The sequence below is a fragment of the Trichosurus vulpecula genome, chromosome 8 (genome assembly GCF_011100635.1).
Source record: "Trichosurus vulpecula isolate mTriVul1 chromosome 8, mTriVul1.pri, whole genome shotgun sequence".
NCBI classification, from domain to species: Eukaryota; Metazoa; Chordata; class Mammalia; order Diprotodontia; family Phalangeridae; genus Trichosurus; species Trichosurus vulpecula.
The window spans coordinates 138702602-138718206 of NC_050580.1; the positions used below are offsets into that span (position 1 = coordinate 138702602).

Sequence of the window (15605 nt, forward strand, 5' to 3'; positions counted from 1 at the left end):
CCTTTGGCAATCTGAAGCCTAAGTATCCCTTGTCAGAATGTTGTCTTTGAAATTCATAATTGAAGAAAATGCCAAATTTCAGTTACAGATCAGTGAAAATATCCTTTTTTTCCCTAAGTTCATGGATCCCATAAGATCTATCCATGGACCCCTTGAGAGTCTTTGGACCTCCTTAAGAATTTCTGGCCTCAAGGATAAATTTTGTTTAGAAGAAACAGAAACTTGTTTAAGCATTTTTTAAAAAAAACTTTCAGCAAATATAAGTAGCTAAAAATTGTTCAGCTAAGTATCAGAGCTACTAGAGTCAATTACGCTAGTTCTCTAGAAAAGTATATCAAAGAGGAAGAAACCTGAAATCATATTTATTCATCAAATTGATGGATGGAGTTTGGGGATAGAACCCTAGGACTTGTTAAAATTAAATTTTTATTAATTTCTTTTGTTTTTTTAAATCAGCAAAATTTTCCCCAATAGCCCATCCCCTCACAGAGAGACATCCTATATGACAAATGTGTTTAAAAATAAGACACAGAAAGAAAAAAATTGACACAACTCATCAATATATATCAAAAAAGTCTGAAAATGTGTGCAGCATACCACTCATAGACCTCCTACCTTGGCAAAGAGGTGGAGTATGGGTATTTTCTCATATCTCTTCTTTAGAAACATGTTTGCTTTTTGTAATTTTGGCAATGTTCACTTTTGACTTTTTTGTGGTTCTTTCTCTTTACATCGTTGTAGTCATTGTGATTATTATCTTCTTGGCTCTGCTTGCTTCACTTCATCAGTTCATGTAGATCTTTCCATGCTTTTCTGTATTCATCATATTTGTCATTTCTTATGGCACAACAATATTCCATTACATTTATCATTCACAAATCATTTAGCTCTTCTCCAATTGGTGGCTTTCCTATCTCAAAAAGTGCTACTATAAAGGTTTTGGAGTATATAGGAACTTTCTTCTTACCTGGGACTTATTTTTCAATATATGGGTCCCAATTTCCTCAACTGAAAATTAAGGGACTTGGATGAAGGTCTCTTTTCTTCTTGCTTTACAATTCTTGTGACTATGTGTTTAATAATTTAATATCTGTTAATCACCTCTTGAGAAGCAGTGTGGCATAATGGGATAGAGAGCCAGCCAAGAAGACACACAACTGGCTTTTTAACCCAGGGAAAATCGTTTAACCTCTCAGTGCTGTAGGCAGTTCTCTAAGATTTTAAGTTGCAGAGTTGATGCTGACATTTGCATTTGGTAGAGGAAGTTTCCTCAACTGGTAGTTTCTTATTCCAGCAAAATCCCAGGTCTAGTTTCTGTGTCTGTGAGTTTCTTGATGATAAATATGAAGAGGAAAAAGTATGATTATAGCATATTGAAGTAAAAAAAGTTATAGTGAAATCTCAGTTATCCAACATCCTGTCTTTGAGATGAGCTTTTTTTTGATGTAGCAAAAATAGTCATCTTTAGCAAAGCACCCTCTTGATTTCATTTTATAAACATGAAAAGCATAGGAGTGACCATACTGGGCAGCTCATGATCCATCAGGTTATTGCCTTTGGTAACCTCCAGAGATTTTCTGTGGAAACCTAGATAAGTGTCTTCCTTGACATTGGCTTTAAATATCTCATCTTTTCTCTGTAGCTCTTTCTTTATGCCTCTGTCATTCATAAATTTAATCACACCATAAGTGTGATGAGTTGGAAAGGACACTGGACTCTGGCTTCAGACTAGGTTTCTGGTTTTTGCCTTTATACGGCCTTGGTATGTGAATTTAGGCAAGTCACTTTACCTCACTAGACCTCAGTTTTCTCATCTGTAAAATGAAGAGGTAAGATTAGATGTTATCTTTTAACTCAAAGATCTTATGACTCCACTTATATTTCCTGCCATTACTGGCTTCTGGGGGTACTAAGCCCTTAAATTTATGGCCTGCTATGTAAAATAGCACTTTCTTTTATTTTTCCTTATATCTGTCAAGCTTCAAAGTATGTCCCTTTGACAAGTATTTATTAAGAGACTCCTATTTGCCAGATCTAGTATTTCAGTTTAAGTTTGTCTTACTTTTCCTGCTATTTTCGTTACTCTATTATTTAATGTACTGAAAATAGTTATCTGTTGTTTATCTGAATACTGTGTACAGCCAGTCGATAATAAATACACTTCAAATGGGCATTATATGCTGGTTGGTTGCCTTATTCTTAATATCTTAATGAACCTTAATTGATGTAGCATTTTCCTGTGATTTCCTGTAATTTATGAAAGATAAATAATATTCTCTCCTACTTTTATTTTTCTCTTATGCATGAATGATTGAGGCTAATGTTTTTCCTAAAAGAAAAGTTACTGGTAGAAGAGAAGTTAGCAGTTAAATGGTAGGACTTTTTAAAGTCCCAGAAACCCTCAATGGGTTACAAGTCATAGGATATTTTCTTTGCAAACTTACCTATTTGGGACTAATATCTGTCTAGTTTATTCTGAAAAGCACCCAGTATAATATCATTCATAGGTGCTTAAAAAAATATTTTACAGTGATAGCAGTGACTCTAAACTTCTAACTTTGTTTTAATTACAGCTATATCTTCTTTTAAATTGAAGAAGCATAACCGTTTCAAGCTTCCCTTTTACCAAACATAAAGTAACAATAAAAATCACAACACTCCTTTTTTTAAACTCAAGATAGTGAAACTTAGTCTGTGCTGTGTATTGTCGAATACAGTAAAATGCCAGGTATGTGAACTAGAAGACTGCACAAAAACTCCATTACACCAAGTGCTTTTAAATGTATTAACTCATGCATTCCTTTGAGTACTCTCCCTTGATATATCAGCTAAAAGAACCAGAGGGATTTATCAAAGCAACATTACATTGGAACTATTTGGTGAAAGATTATCTGTTGGACCCTTGATTTACTGTACAAATTAAAGGCAACTCCAGATATTTCAAGGCAAATTCCCCCATTAGATTTTTCAGTCGAGTCTTAAAAATCACTTTTAGAAGAAATGAAATATAGACTCATGGATCAAACATGAGATTTTAGAGTATTTCAGATTGAAAAAATGATTTCCCCTTAAATCTTTTTATTCTTTTGTGTGACTTTCTATACTTGCTCAAAAACTTCATTCTTAATGTATCATATTATTGGGATTTGTTGGTCATTCAGTGCAACTTGAAAATATAAGACAAGTCTAATAATTTGCCTATGGAAAATGTGATTTATAGACAGAGGTCTCATTATGGCCAACACTGTGTTCTGATTTAAGATTAATTATATTGAAGTTAGGCGTTGATTTTAGATAACCAGTGATTTTTCACTGCATTCCCCTATGAATAAAAAAGAGCGATAAAAAGCTACCTTTGTCCATAGTTATGATTTTGTTTAACTTGTTTCATACTACCTCTGGTGTTTTACTATTTTAAGTTACTGTGAAATTATAGAGTTTCAAAATAGCAAAATGAGAAGGGAATTCCAAGTCACAGACAAGGGAAAAAACACATGTTTGTGGTGGGATTTTAAAATGAGATGGTGAGATAAAGCAAAGAGGTACAGGAAGGCTATTCCAGATGTTATGTTACAGTGAAGGTCCTTGAACTAACAATAGTGAGGTTGTATGAAGTAAAGAGTTCAGTTTTCTTTTATATTCATATTACAGAAACTCCATAACCTTTCTTGGTTCAGTTTTTAAAATGTTATATATCACAGATGTTTGTCCTCTTTCTGTACTTTTGAGATTGTTTCTAATCTAAATTAAGAACTTTAGCCAATTATAAATATTGTAATTTGGATATCAAAAGTGGGGGGACTTGAATTTCTAATTCCAGAAATTATGGTCATGGTCATGGTTTGTAATGAACCTATAAGAGTTGATTTACTTCTATTTTATACCCACCCATTATGATAGTTTTCTTACAAAATCAAAATGCTAGCAACCCTTTGAATTGTTACAGAATATATTTAAATTCTTCAGTATGATTACCTTGCAGTTTTTGTATATATCCAATAATTGATGTGATCCTTAAGTTACACTTTTTGCAGTCATTCTTCATGCTCATTTCTGCCTCTAAAGTCTTATAGGCATTTGAGCTCTTCCAAACTAGAATAAGAATGAAATTCTAGGATACTGAAGAAGCCTGTTACCTAATTATATTTGTGCTTTTCCCTTTCCTTATTTTCTTTTACTCTTTTTTCCTGTTTCACTCTCCCCTGCCCGCAGCTCCCACACCTCTGGGTTCAAACACTTATAAATAATGTAATAATAAGAGCTAACATTTATAAATCACCTTAAGATTTGTAAAGCCCTTTACATATGTTATCTCATTTTTTTATTCACCACAGCCCTGGGTCAAAAAATTACATACTCTGTGTATGTAGTAAATTCATTCAACCAACATTTATTAAATGTCTACTATGTGCTTAATAAACTATGTGCTTAATAAACATGCCTTGCTGTTGGTGAACAGTGTTTCTTGAAACTCCTGGGATTTTCTTAGTAAATTTCAATATATTCAATGATTAATATTTCTTATCTTTAAATAATATTGCAATCAAATGCACTCAGACACAGAAGTTTCTGAAGTGTACTTGTTGGGATAGCATTTTAAGTCTCTGTTCGTTCAGACATAGACTGACTGAATGAACTATTGCCAGTTTTTCTTCCATAATTTTTTTCTGTATGTTTTTACTCACATTCCTGCCTAATTCTGTTTAGTAATGTTAATAATTCTAATGTTAAAACTATTAATTAGCTCTGTGACCTTAGAGAAATCCTTTCATTGCAGAACCTCAGTTTCTTCATCTTCAGATGAGAGTAAAACCTATCTAATCTGACCCCACAGAGTTCTTATGAAGATTTAATGAGATGAAAGATGTGAAAATATTTTTAAAGTATTATTACAAATTTGTAGAAGTTTATGTCCTAGAGCAGAGGTGTCAAATTTGGAGGTCCACTTTGTGACACAAGCAAAATTCCCCAGTGTAGCCAGAACCAGATTAAAATGTAACTGGGCAGTGTTTAACAAAAGTACAATACAACATAAATAATGTTAATTTGTGCTTTTCTAAGTCAATATGCCCCCAAAGGAATCTATTTCTATGTGAGTTTGATACCACTGTCTTATATTATTGTAAGTTAATATAGTAGATGATTTTCCTTTGTACACTAATAACAGTAACAACAGTAAGAAAAGAGGGTTGTTTTGGTTTTTTTTGGTTTTTTTTTGCAGAGTACTTGTTTTGTTTATGCATTTTCTGATGTTTTGGTCAAATGAGAGAGTTGGACTTAATCATTTTCAAGGTACCTTCCAGCTCTAAGTCTATGGTCCTATGAGGCTTATAATCTTGTGAATATAAGTGGTCCTTTTGTATTAGAGTGCTGTAAGGAAATTTTTTAAGCTATGTTGGATAAAAAGGGGAAATTATTTTGCCAAATAAATTCAACTCAGAGGCAAGGCATTCAGAGTTTTCATTCCTAATGTCTATGACTATGTGACCTGAGATACATCCTATAAACTTTTGTTTGTTTCCTCATCTCTATCTACAAAAAAAGTCAAGGAGGGAAATATAGAATGCCCTAATTTAAGATACCTTTAAATCTCAGAGATCTATAAAAATGCAAATTGTTATTGTTAATACTACATACTATATGGACAGAGACTACACATTCCAAGGTGGGGACAATCATTTTACCTAGGAAGGAGCTTGTTCTATAAAAGTATCCTTGGTGATTAAAGATTCCAAAATTACCCTTACAGTTGTCTGAATACCTGGAATAATTTCATTTCTTCAGCTTTGGCCCTTCCTTTAATTTAAAGGAAGTTTAAGTTTAAACGAAGTTTGGGGTTTTTTTTTTGTACAAGTGGCAAAACAAAACAAAACAAAACCAAAAAAAAAACCCAGCACTTCATCAAGAAACATTCTTGTTATTCTGATATTTAAACAAAAATGATTAATTTCCAAACAGTAAGAAAGGGCTTAACTCAGTTTCTAAGGGGGAAAGAAACCAAGAGCAAGCTAACTCATCTTACTATTGAGACTCAGTCCTAGAAGGCACATATTCATAGAGAAGGCAAAGAAAGATGTTTGCAGAGATCAACTGGAACATAATTACATCAGAATACATAGCAATATATCTTGCTTTTGACCAGCTCACCTTTTCTTCTTTGAATATATTATTGTAGTAGTTTCTATAAACTAATCTTGAATGTAGCCTTTGATCATCTCTAATGAAATGATTCATACTGTGAGAGGAAATATAGTTTAGGTTCTAAAATTGCATTTTTTTTAAAAAATGGGAGTTTTTAATCTCCCCTTTTGTGGATTAATTTCTACTCTATTACTGTTTGCAATTTATTTCAGGTATTGCAGATAATCTGTATATAGCAGTAAACCTTGAATTGAAGATTTTAAGAATCCTTTTAGCTGGGTAGGGAAAAATTTATGTAAGCATTTATTGAAAATGACAGTGATAGAGTATTCTCCTAATAAAGGTGATATGTAACGATAATTGAAGATAACTATATGGAGTTTGTATAGTTCCTGTGGCCACACACAGCTGGTTTGGCTGCTGGGGGTTGGAGTGAGAGAGGGAGAGAGTACTACTTTACAAGACCAAGTATTTGGACTGAATAAATATCACTGATAGTCATAACAGGGCTTTTTTTCCTTTCTACCACAGAGTCAGCCTTGCATTAGCACTGGGGGTAGGTTGAGAGCCCAGGCAACAATGGGTTCTTTATTGTTGAGGAGGCAAAGGGTAGACATTCCAAACATTGGCAGGTGTCAACAGTGCTTGGGTAGCCATTTTTATGTGAGCTGAGCATGCATAAGTTGAGGTCTGCCTTAACCAATTTTTACAGTAGAAATATATACAGTATTACTAACACATTTACCCCTTATTAATCTCTATTTCAAACTCTTGTCGTGACTCATCATTATAGATAAATGTCACTGTATGTTGTATACACATTCACATACTCAGATACACATACATACACACACATATATATATGTATATATACATATACACACACACACGTATTTTATCATATCATGTCATATTATATTGACACATTTTTAATCATAATAACAGCAACAGAATGGCAAAGCCTTTTCAGGGATAGGTTAACCATTATCCTGATAGAATTATAAAGATCAAATTTTATATGAATTAGTTTAAAAGCAGAGACTTTTATCTGAGAAGATTGTTCATTCACAAAAACTGCATTTTAGATTTACAATGTAAACAAATGCCGTTTCATCTAAACTAGCTAATTTTAAAAATCATTGAAAGCATTTTATCAGAGCATAAGATCACTTAAATAATAAAATGACCAAGAAGTCTATGAAGTATCTCTGTTCCTTCATAAGGAAGATTTTTTTACTTTGCCAATATAGAGGTTGTATTATTTTACAGTGAAACCTTTGCTGTGCTCCACTGAAGAAGTTACTGAAAATGACTGATGAAAACACTTTAATTAAGCATTTACCATGCACCAGGCACCAAGCTCAACACTGAGGATACAGAACTAAAAGTTTCTTCCCTCAAGATGATTACATTCTAATGGAGGACTAAGCGTATATTAGGAAGTGGTAGCTAAGGAAGGGTGTTTTGGTCTGGAAGTTACAGGGATGGTAAGTGAAGTTACAGGATAGTGAGTTTACTCACCCTTTCTGGAAACAGTGATAGTGTTGATTTGATTACCATTCCCTAAGCCCTAGTTGAAAAGCATGGGTGATGGTAGGAAAGTTGCTCTTGGTTGTAGTACATGATGGCAGAGGACAACCAGGTCGAAGTATTGTTGGGAGTTCTGGAGCCAGCTAGATACAATGAACCTATTTCACCACTTAGAGCAGCACAGCCCTAGCACTGAAGTTCTAGGAGCAACAGTAGAAAATATATATTGCTGTTTGTGTCTCTGTTGGGTGTGTGGGTGTGTGGGTGTATGTGGGTGTGTGTGGGTGTGTGTGTGTGTGAGAGAGAGAGAGAGAGAGAGAAAGAGAGAGAGAGAGAGAGAGATTGATTTTGGAGGGAGAATTTGAAAATGGAAAAAAATGCTCATAAGATTTTTAGGTAATTACTAGACAGTTAAGCTTTTGCCTCTGTATGGTTAGTTGATCAGTAGTAGAAAAACAGACTGTGTAAAAGTCATTAGAAAAATTGTTCCTTATTAGATAAACCAGAAGTGCCATGTTAAATCTTGCGATTTTAGCTTTATAACTTTCTTTTTCTAATTTTCTTTTTAGGGCAGCCCCGAAACTTGCAGGACCTGTGCCGAATTAAAATTCGCCAATGTATAGGCCTTCAAAACCTAAAACTACTTGATGAACTACCAATTGCCAAGGTCATGAAAGACTACTTAAAACACAAATTTGATGATATCTGATATCAGTGGGACATCATGAGCAAGATTAGGAGATATATACCAGATACTTAAAAGGCTTGTTGCCTTGCACAAAGTATATCCTATGCAATTTCTGATTTGCTGTGAAGTCAGAAGGCAGGTATACACTTTCGGGTTTTTTGTTTGTTTTTCACTGTAGGGGAGGGATTTTTTTTTTATACCACATGCTAGAAGGTCTTAATTTTGGTTTCTTGGTCCAAGTTTAAAAGGTCCAAGCTTTCTATACAATATTGCATTTAGAAAATTGTTGTGTTTGTTGTTATTGTTGTTGGTTTTTTTTTTTAAATGAAGCGTGCAGGTTTGGAATGGAGAATTTACCCTTTTCAGAATGTTTATGGTTTCCATTGGCACGCATGGTATTGTAAACCAGCTGAGCAGTTGTTATTAAGCTGAGTGAGGTTTGGAGGTATAGTTTTATCCAGGGGGGTCCATGGATATGCTGGAAAATGCCATAAGAAATTTTAAAATAAATACAGTCACCCCATTCCATTTTAATGAATACAAATTGGCTGTTTTATACAGTTCTTTTCCTAATTGCTATAGCTAAGATATCATAAATCTAGTACCTCGGCTTTTCTGTTAGTGTGCTCGTGTTTTTAACTTTGGTTTTTAATAACAGTAGTACACTACACAGAGACATTGTGTCTCACTTTCTCTTTGTCTCTAGTTGAATATGTTCTTTAAAAAAAGTTAATGGGAAAGAAAATAACTTTATAAAGCTAATCTATTCTGTTTCTAAAACAGTGCCTCCGGTGCAATAACCTTTCTGGTGTATTTTCTACATTGTTTTATTTAACATTCATCATTCCATAGCCAGCTTAGATATGTCCGTGAAAGTAGGAACTGAATGCCACTTTAATTTAGCATTGCCATACCATAATACATTGATTGAAGTTTTCATTTTAACATCTTTTCTGGATACATACTTTTATTTCACTCCAAGCATAGATTTCACACTCATGTTGGTAGGTCTCTTTAAAAACATAGTCCAGAATTTGATGAAAACATTTTTCTTTAATACAGTTAAATAATTTGGTGTGGTTTCAGTTTTTTTTCCAATTAAATTATAATAAAATGTCTGTGGGGTACGTATGTAGTAAATCCACATAATTCATAATACAGTAACAAAATTTCCCCTATATTTTGAAAATTACTATCCTGAATGGTTTTATTTTCTAAGTTGACCGGGCACATATTTGCACTGTAACCATGATAAGACATGATGAAGTGTCTTAACAGTTGACAAGATTTCTGGGACCCATAAAGATCTGAGATGATGCCCTTGGAAATGTTTTCTGCACATGCTTTGGCATCATATTAGCTTCAGAATGTCATTGTTCTTAATGTTTTTGTAGACTTTTCACAGTTTTAGGTACTGGTAATGAGTTTGTTATCAGAAACTTAGGTGCTGAAGCAGTTATTATTTTCTGTATTGCTAGTTTCAGATCAGAAAATGTGAGGGAAATGGTTTAACTGAAAAATGTAGCTAAATTCAGAATTAGGCCTCCACTTTGGCTTTATCTCTCTAGAGCCAGAAGTAGTAGCTTAAGCACAAAGCTTAATGTTAGTGTGAATGCACAATATCCAATGGCAGTGAGGATTATCTTACTCTATTGTGCCTAGGCAGTGAGCAGGTTTTCAAAAATGGAGACCTGTAGAAAGAAGAAATTGATAATATGATTCATAAAGCTTTTCAATTTCAGGACACCCGTTAAAAAGTGGCCTAATTCAGTAATGACTGAAGAGTTATCACTTGGGCATAGTGGGATTTGAGTTGGTCTGTGCTTTTTGTACTGAAAAAGTTGTATGCCTCCCAAAAATGGTCTCCAAAGAGAGGTCACGTACTAAATAAAGGAGGAGTCTGAAATTAACTGCCTTCTCATTCCATTAGGTGATTCCCAGGTCAGGGATTAATAAGGGTCAAATAGGGACACTTGCATTGTCTGAGTCCACCTGGTTCCTCTCCGTGTATGTCACAGTGTCTAGTCCTATAATCTGAGGAAATTGCAGCACCTAGGTATGACGAGGTGAGGGTAGAATGGCATGGGAGCCTTGCACTCTTTAATTTTTTGGCATTCCAGAGCAGTAATTTAGTTATCTTAAATATACGATTTTTCCCCCATAATTGTTAATTTATTAATTTAGTTTAAAACTTTTTTCCCCCATTTTCATTCAAAAGTTACATCAGTATTTTCTAAGCTGACACTGAGTTTTAGTCAGGGAGTTCCAGATAAACAAATCAGATTAAGGTAAATTCTTTGTTCTGTGTTGCTGCTGTGACTTCAGAAAAATTATGAGAGGTCTTCCTGGAAATGAAATTTCTATTTAATGAAGAATTGTATAATTCCATTATTTATTGTTTGAAATTTGATTATTCTGGTAACTTAAAAAGAATACTTTATTTTGTTGTTGTTAATAAAATCCCAATCATATATCACATTTAACAGTATCTAAAATTTGTCTAGGTAATTGGTCAAATTTATTGATTAAAATGCTAGTCTGTATTTGAATTTGATTTACATGGAGCCATTCTGTTGTCACAATTTGGATAGAAAGAACAAGGATTTTTAGAAAACAAACTGATTTGATTATACCAGAAAATCTTGACTACAAAAAGTTGAGACCATATTATAATTTTCATTGATCCTCATAGTTTTCTTTTAAACTACTTTATTTAACTTATTACTAAACCTTTAAAAAATATATTTGGCAAATACACCAAAGACGCAGGCGAGTAAAAGATTATGATCATTAATGAACTGCAAACCTCATCCTTTAAAACTAAGCAGAGTGTTTTGTAAATATTTGTGTTTATAAATGTACAGCAGAGTAAGAGTGTTTTTTAGATTATTTAATTCCCATATTTCTAAACTATTTACTACGTTATAGTCCATACTCGTTAGTTTGAAAGGCTTTTGACTGTTTTGGTTTTTAATTCATTATCACTCATGCTTGGAACAGCACTTCAGCTAAAGAATTTAAGTGTTCTGGCTAGAGTTGGCAGTAGCAGAAGTGCACATCTGGACAAAGAGGAGCATGATTCATTTCTCATACACACCCTGAGAGAGAAGAGAATGTGTAGTTTGATTACCAGAGTGGACCATGAGGAAATTGAAATCCTAACTTTTCTGCAAAGTTGCTCACTAGCCCAAAATGTGATTGAGATAAGAACAACTTCCAATTTGCCCACAAATTTAGCTTCCATGTAACTCCTTGTGTGTTATATCATAATGTATTTTGTTCTTCCTTTGTAATGTAAGTTTTGTTTGGGTCAATTTGAATTTAAAAAAAATCTTAAACCTGGTTTAAAAAATATTGGAGCCTTGTCCTGTTTATTTCTAGTTTGTTTTAACATTTTAATTTCCAGCTGTTTTATGAAGAAAAAGTGAACCATTTTTCATGTATCAGCATTTTGACTGACCAGGAATTATGTCAAACCATGATATTAGAAGCCACTGCTAATGTAGATAAAGTCATCAGATATTAAAGTCTTGTTTAAATGAACTTCATCATCCAGCCATGACTCTCAAAACCAGAAATTTGCAATCTCCAAAAGTCAAAATACATTCATATACTTAACCAAAGTTGACATGGCACCAAACTTTTGGGGGAAAATTCAACCACTGGTATTATGTGTGCCTTACAGAAAGGAGATGAGGTTTGGCTCACACGTTGCTTAACATAAAAAAGGCCTATTAGGACAAATTAATTAGTTTGAGGTAGTTTAATAGATTTCAAAGAGAAGGAAGCAAACTGGCTCTTTGAATTCACAAACCACAGATTAATGTAGAGGAGGGGGGTAGTTGAAACTCTTAACTATTGATTCATCATGTCCTTGAAAAGGAAATTCTATATAGTATATCAGCTTAAAAAAATTTAAAAAAACAAACACCTTCGTGCAAACCTTCTCAATGCCTCGCTTATTGAAAGCCATGAATGTATATTTGAAACTGTCTGATGAAGATCAACAGGTGGGTCAAATTTGGAAAATTACCGAGTTGTTTGGAAGTCTAATTTCAGTCCTATTCATGTGTTATGTAAGTACCCTATTTGTTTTTTCAGCTGAAAGATGGTTTATAAAAATGGTTTGACAGCTATTGACTTAAGAGATTATCTTTTTGATAAAAACATTTGCAAATCCCATACAGTTGGGTGTTGAAGATGAAATTAAATGTAACTCTACCTTGTTTGGTTAAACTCAGTATATAGAAGATGTTCTTGGGTCACTTGAATATAAGGAAAGAAGTTGTGTAGTTTTAAAACATGATTTTCATTAATCTAAGTACTGGTAGAGACTTTAAACTCTTATATTCAGATATTTTGAGTTTCAAGACTAAGTGGTAAATATGGAGACCTGAAAAATAGTGATTTACTTTCCTTTATCACTCAACTAATTTTGTGCTAAGGATAGCTTGAGGTTTATTAAAAATTATTTGTATTTACCAGAAGATATTGGTGTATTTTATAGATGTTCTTTTACTTTCAACTATACTGTTGATAAATGAGCAATTTTTACTGTTTTTACTTAAGGCAGATTTTGAGAAATTTATCCATTGGATAAATGGCAAGGTAGGAGAATAGTAGCCTAAAAAATAATACCTTGGATTCCTTTTTCTGCAGTCCTTGGTTTTCTTTCTTGACATGTTGTTTTATGAAAATGGTGCCTTGCACATAGTAGGTGCTCAATAAATAATTTTTATTATACTAATTGTGAATGTGCCCTGTTCACACATCTGTGCTACATTTCAATTCCGTACCAAAGAGGTAAGTTATTAATGAATATAGGAGATTGATAATGCATTTCAAATAAACAAATGATTGAGACAAATTATTTGTCCTGTATTGCTATGACACCTTAAAATTGTGAAAAAATTCCTCTCTAATGAAAAAATATATTGTATTTGACATTTTGTCATTTCTGCATCTTAAAAGTAACATTCCTTTGGCTTAAAATTCTTTTGGTTTATAGGTGTAATTTTAATTAGAAAATTGGTTTGAAGTGAATACAAATGTATTTCAAATGCGATCACCTTTTAATAGTCATAAGTAATGTAGTGACTCATTTTTTGGTGTGAATAAGAATATTTAAATTTCAGCAGAATAACAGTTGAGCTTAGACAATGGCGCTCAATTGAAACTAGGAGATAGCTCTCATATGATGAATAGCTATACACTGTGAGTGAAACTGGTAATCCATCTGTTGACACTTCCTATATTATCTGGCAAATAGACGCTGGTCTTTCCTGCTGCTAGTTTTGGAGCAAATAGCTATTTTCTTTCTCCCTAGTAGTTTCAAATTAGGTCAGTATTCGGTGTTTTCTTCCCACCTAGCTCCTTCCTTTTCTCTTTTCCTCCCCCCTAAAAAAATTACAGAAGAGTAATTTACTGGAGATGACACTTGCATAAAATTAGCATCAGAAATATTCACCCCCTTAGTTTGCTGATAACTTTATACTAAAGCTCACTTTTTACCTCAGAAAGTAGTCTGGATTCTGCATGAAATGCTTGGAGTTTTTATGCCACTTATTTTTCATCAGCTACACTGAATTAGAGAATATCAGTCATTAAACATTTACATTCATTAAGCACCTCTTATGTGCCAGGTATTGTGCTAAGTGCTAGGGATAGAAAAAGAGACAAAAGTCCTATCACTCAAGCTCAGTCTAATGTGGGAGACAACAAGCAAACAGGCATAAACAAAGTGTATACAGGATAAATAGGACATATTAAGGGAGAGAGGCAATAGAATTAAGAAGGGTGTGAAATAGCTTCCTACCATAGATGGAATTTTAGTTGTGACTTAATGGAAACCAGAGAAGGCAGTAGAGATGAGAAGGGAGAGCATTCCAGGCATGGGGGACAAACAGAAAATGCCCTTCTGTACACTTTAGTTTTTTAGTGGGCATAATATCCTGTGAATTATTCTTAATGGTATCCACTTCTACTAGGAGAAATAAAAATAAGACGGTGTTACACTGTGTAAGTACTATTGAGTGTTCTTAAAGTGAGTGACATAATAGTGTTGATTAAGAAATAATTTTGTGTGGGCTTATCTTATATCTTGGACTCTCATTACATGTGACAGATTAGCAGTGTATAATTTGCTGCTTCTTCATTACATTCAGATTTTGTAATGTCTAACAGTGACATTTATTTGTTATATTGAGTTTACCAAGTTCATTACAAAAACTGATACACAATTCCTCCACAAAGTCTTTTTCATCCCTCATCATGTTGTGGAAATGAACATAGGTGCAAACTTTAGCAGGTGCCATAATGCTTGAAAGGCTATAGTTAAATTAAGGCAAACACTGCTTTCAAAGGCCAACTAGCTAGGTACAAAATAGTTTATCACCAATGGGCCGGGTGTGTGGTGAAGAATTTGACTGTTAAAACCCATGAAACACAAAAATCTAAAATAAGCCTCAATCCTACACATTCCCTTCCATGTCACCATATTGGTGGCAGAATAGAAAAGTATGCTAAGAATCACAAGTTTTAGATCCTCAGTAAGTGTGCATTTTGCATTTGAAATTCTGTAGACATTCTGTCCAGTGACCAAATGAGAGCGTATACTAGTGAAGGAAACTGCTTGTATCAATCTCATAAATGAAACCAGAAGACAAAGTTATACCAAAAGGAAAAAAGTTAGTCGTATGTATTTGTTAAAAGGGATTTGTTTGTTTTTAATGGGAGTAGGGAAGAGGGAGATAACTGCTTATTAATTGAAAAAAAATTTAATTTTAAAGCATATAAAGGAAATGGGAGATTTAGTTTTAGACAAAGGCAGTATTTCAAGGGATAATTGGTTATCTCTTGTTCTATTGCCCATGATTTTAAAAAATAATAATTCAACTTGTGTGATTGTGTGAGTGATCTGACCTCAAATCACTAATAGGAAAGGAACATACTTTTCCCTACCCACCAGAACCTTTATTTTGTCTTTAAAATTGTCTCTCCAATTATGTTTATTCATGATACACACACCCACACATTTATATGGACAAGGACCCAGCCTTTCAGCTTTTACTTTTCCCTTTTCATTGGATCACAGTCCCTGAAGGCCTAGAAAATGGTTAGTTGGGGTGGAGATGGGGGAGGGGGAAGAAAGAGAAAGAGACAAATGGTTTGGGCCTGGACCCTTATAATACAAAAAATGGCATTTTGAGAAGCAGTTTGAGAGCCATTGGGCACAAGGTCCTCAGGG

General features: G+C 33.7%; 1 protein-coding gene across 1 annotated transcript in view; it reads left to right on the plus strand.

Moving 5' to 3' along the window:
- The window catches only part of ASB7 (ankyrin repeat and SOCS box containing 7), a 36725-nt gene extending 24980 nt beyond the window's left edge, over window positions 1-11745 (plus strand). The window contains exon 5 of the mRNA XM_036736792.1: window positions 8241-11745. Within this exon, the coding sequence (XP_036592687.1) occupies window positions 8241-8380 (140 nt within the window). The 3' untranslated portion in view covers window positions 8381-11745. The remainder of the gene's footprint in view (window positions 1-8240) is intronic.
- Window positions 11746-15605: the final 3860 nt, after the last annotated feature.